Source organism: Myotis brandtii, unplaced genomic scaffold (assembly GCF_000412655.1).
Source record: "Myotis brandtii unplaced genomic scaffold, ASM41265v1 scaffold120, whole genome shotgun sequence".
Classification (NCBI taxonomy): Eukaryota; Metazoa; Chordata; class Mammalia; order Chiroptera; family Vespertilionidae; genus Myotis; species Myotis brandtii.
In genome coordinates this window covers 1,092,357-1,092,871 of record NW_005354174.1, presented here as the reverse complement: position 1 = coordinate 1,092,871, position 515 = coordinate 1,092,357, and the positions used below count along the sequence as shown (strand labels likewise).

General features: G+C 63.1%; 1 protein-coding gene across 1 annotated transcript in view; it reads right to left on the bottom strand.

Moving 5' to 3' along the window:
- CA4 (carbonic anhydrase IV) overlaps positions 1-515 on the bottom strand; it is a gene marked incomplete at its 5' end in the record, with an annotated part of 9,151 nt that overhangs the window by 1,364 nt on the left and 7,272 nt on the right. Inside the window, one exon of the mRNA XM_005858696.2 lies at positions 213-379. Coding sequence (XP_005858758.2) covers positions 213-379 — 167 coding nt within the window. The remainder of the gene's footprint in view (positions 1-212; positions 380-515) is intronic.

Genomic DNA, 515 nt, shown 5'->3' with positions numbered 1-515 from the left:
GCAGCCTCTCCCCTCCAGCCCTGAACCCAGAGATGGGACGGCTGGGACCTTTCTTGTCTGTCTCCAGCAGGGAGTGTCTGTGGATTCAACCAGCAGGCCCTCAGCTCCCTGGGGTGCCCCACCCCAGCCCAGGGGACCTCTGGGGGGATCCAGAGAAATCGTTTTGGGGAGCTGAGCAGCGGAAGCTGCACCCTCAGCCGGGCCCTGTGTACCTGGTCCATGTCGAGTTGAATGGGCTCCGCAAACACAGTCCAGACAACCTTCTCCTCGCAGCCCGGCGTGGTGAGCGAGCCCAGGTAGCGGTAGTAGTGCCTCAGTTTCTCCTGCTTAGGGAGCAGGTCAAACAGGCTGATGCTCTTGGTCATTGCGGTGCTCATCACTGGTGGGGGTGGGGAAAGGGCGCTGTCAGTGGAGGGGAAGAGGGGGTTCTCCAGTCGCTGATCCCCCCTCACACACCTCCCTCTGAGAGCCCGGCCGCCCTTTGGAGGAACAAGTCCCCCCCCCCATCACCCCCA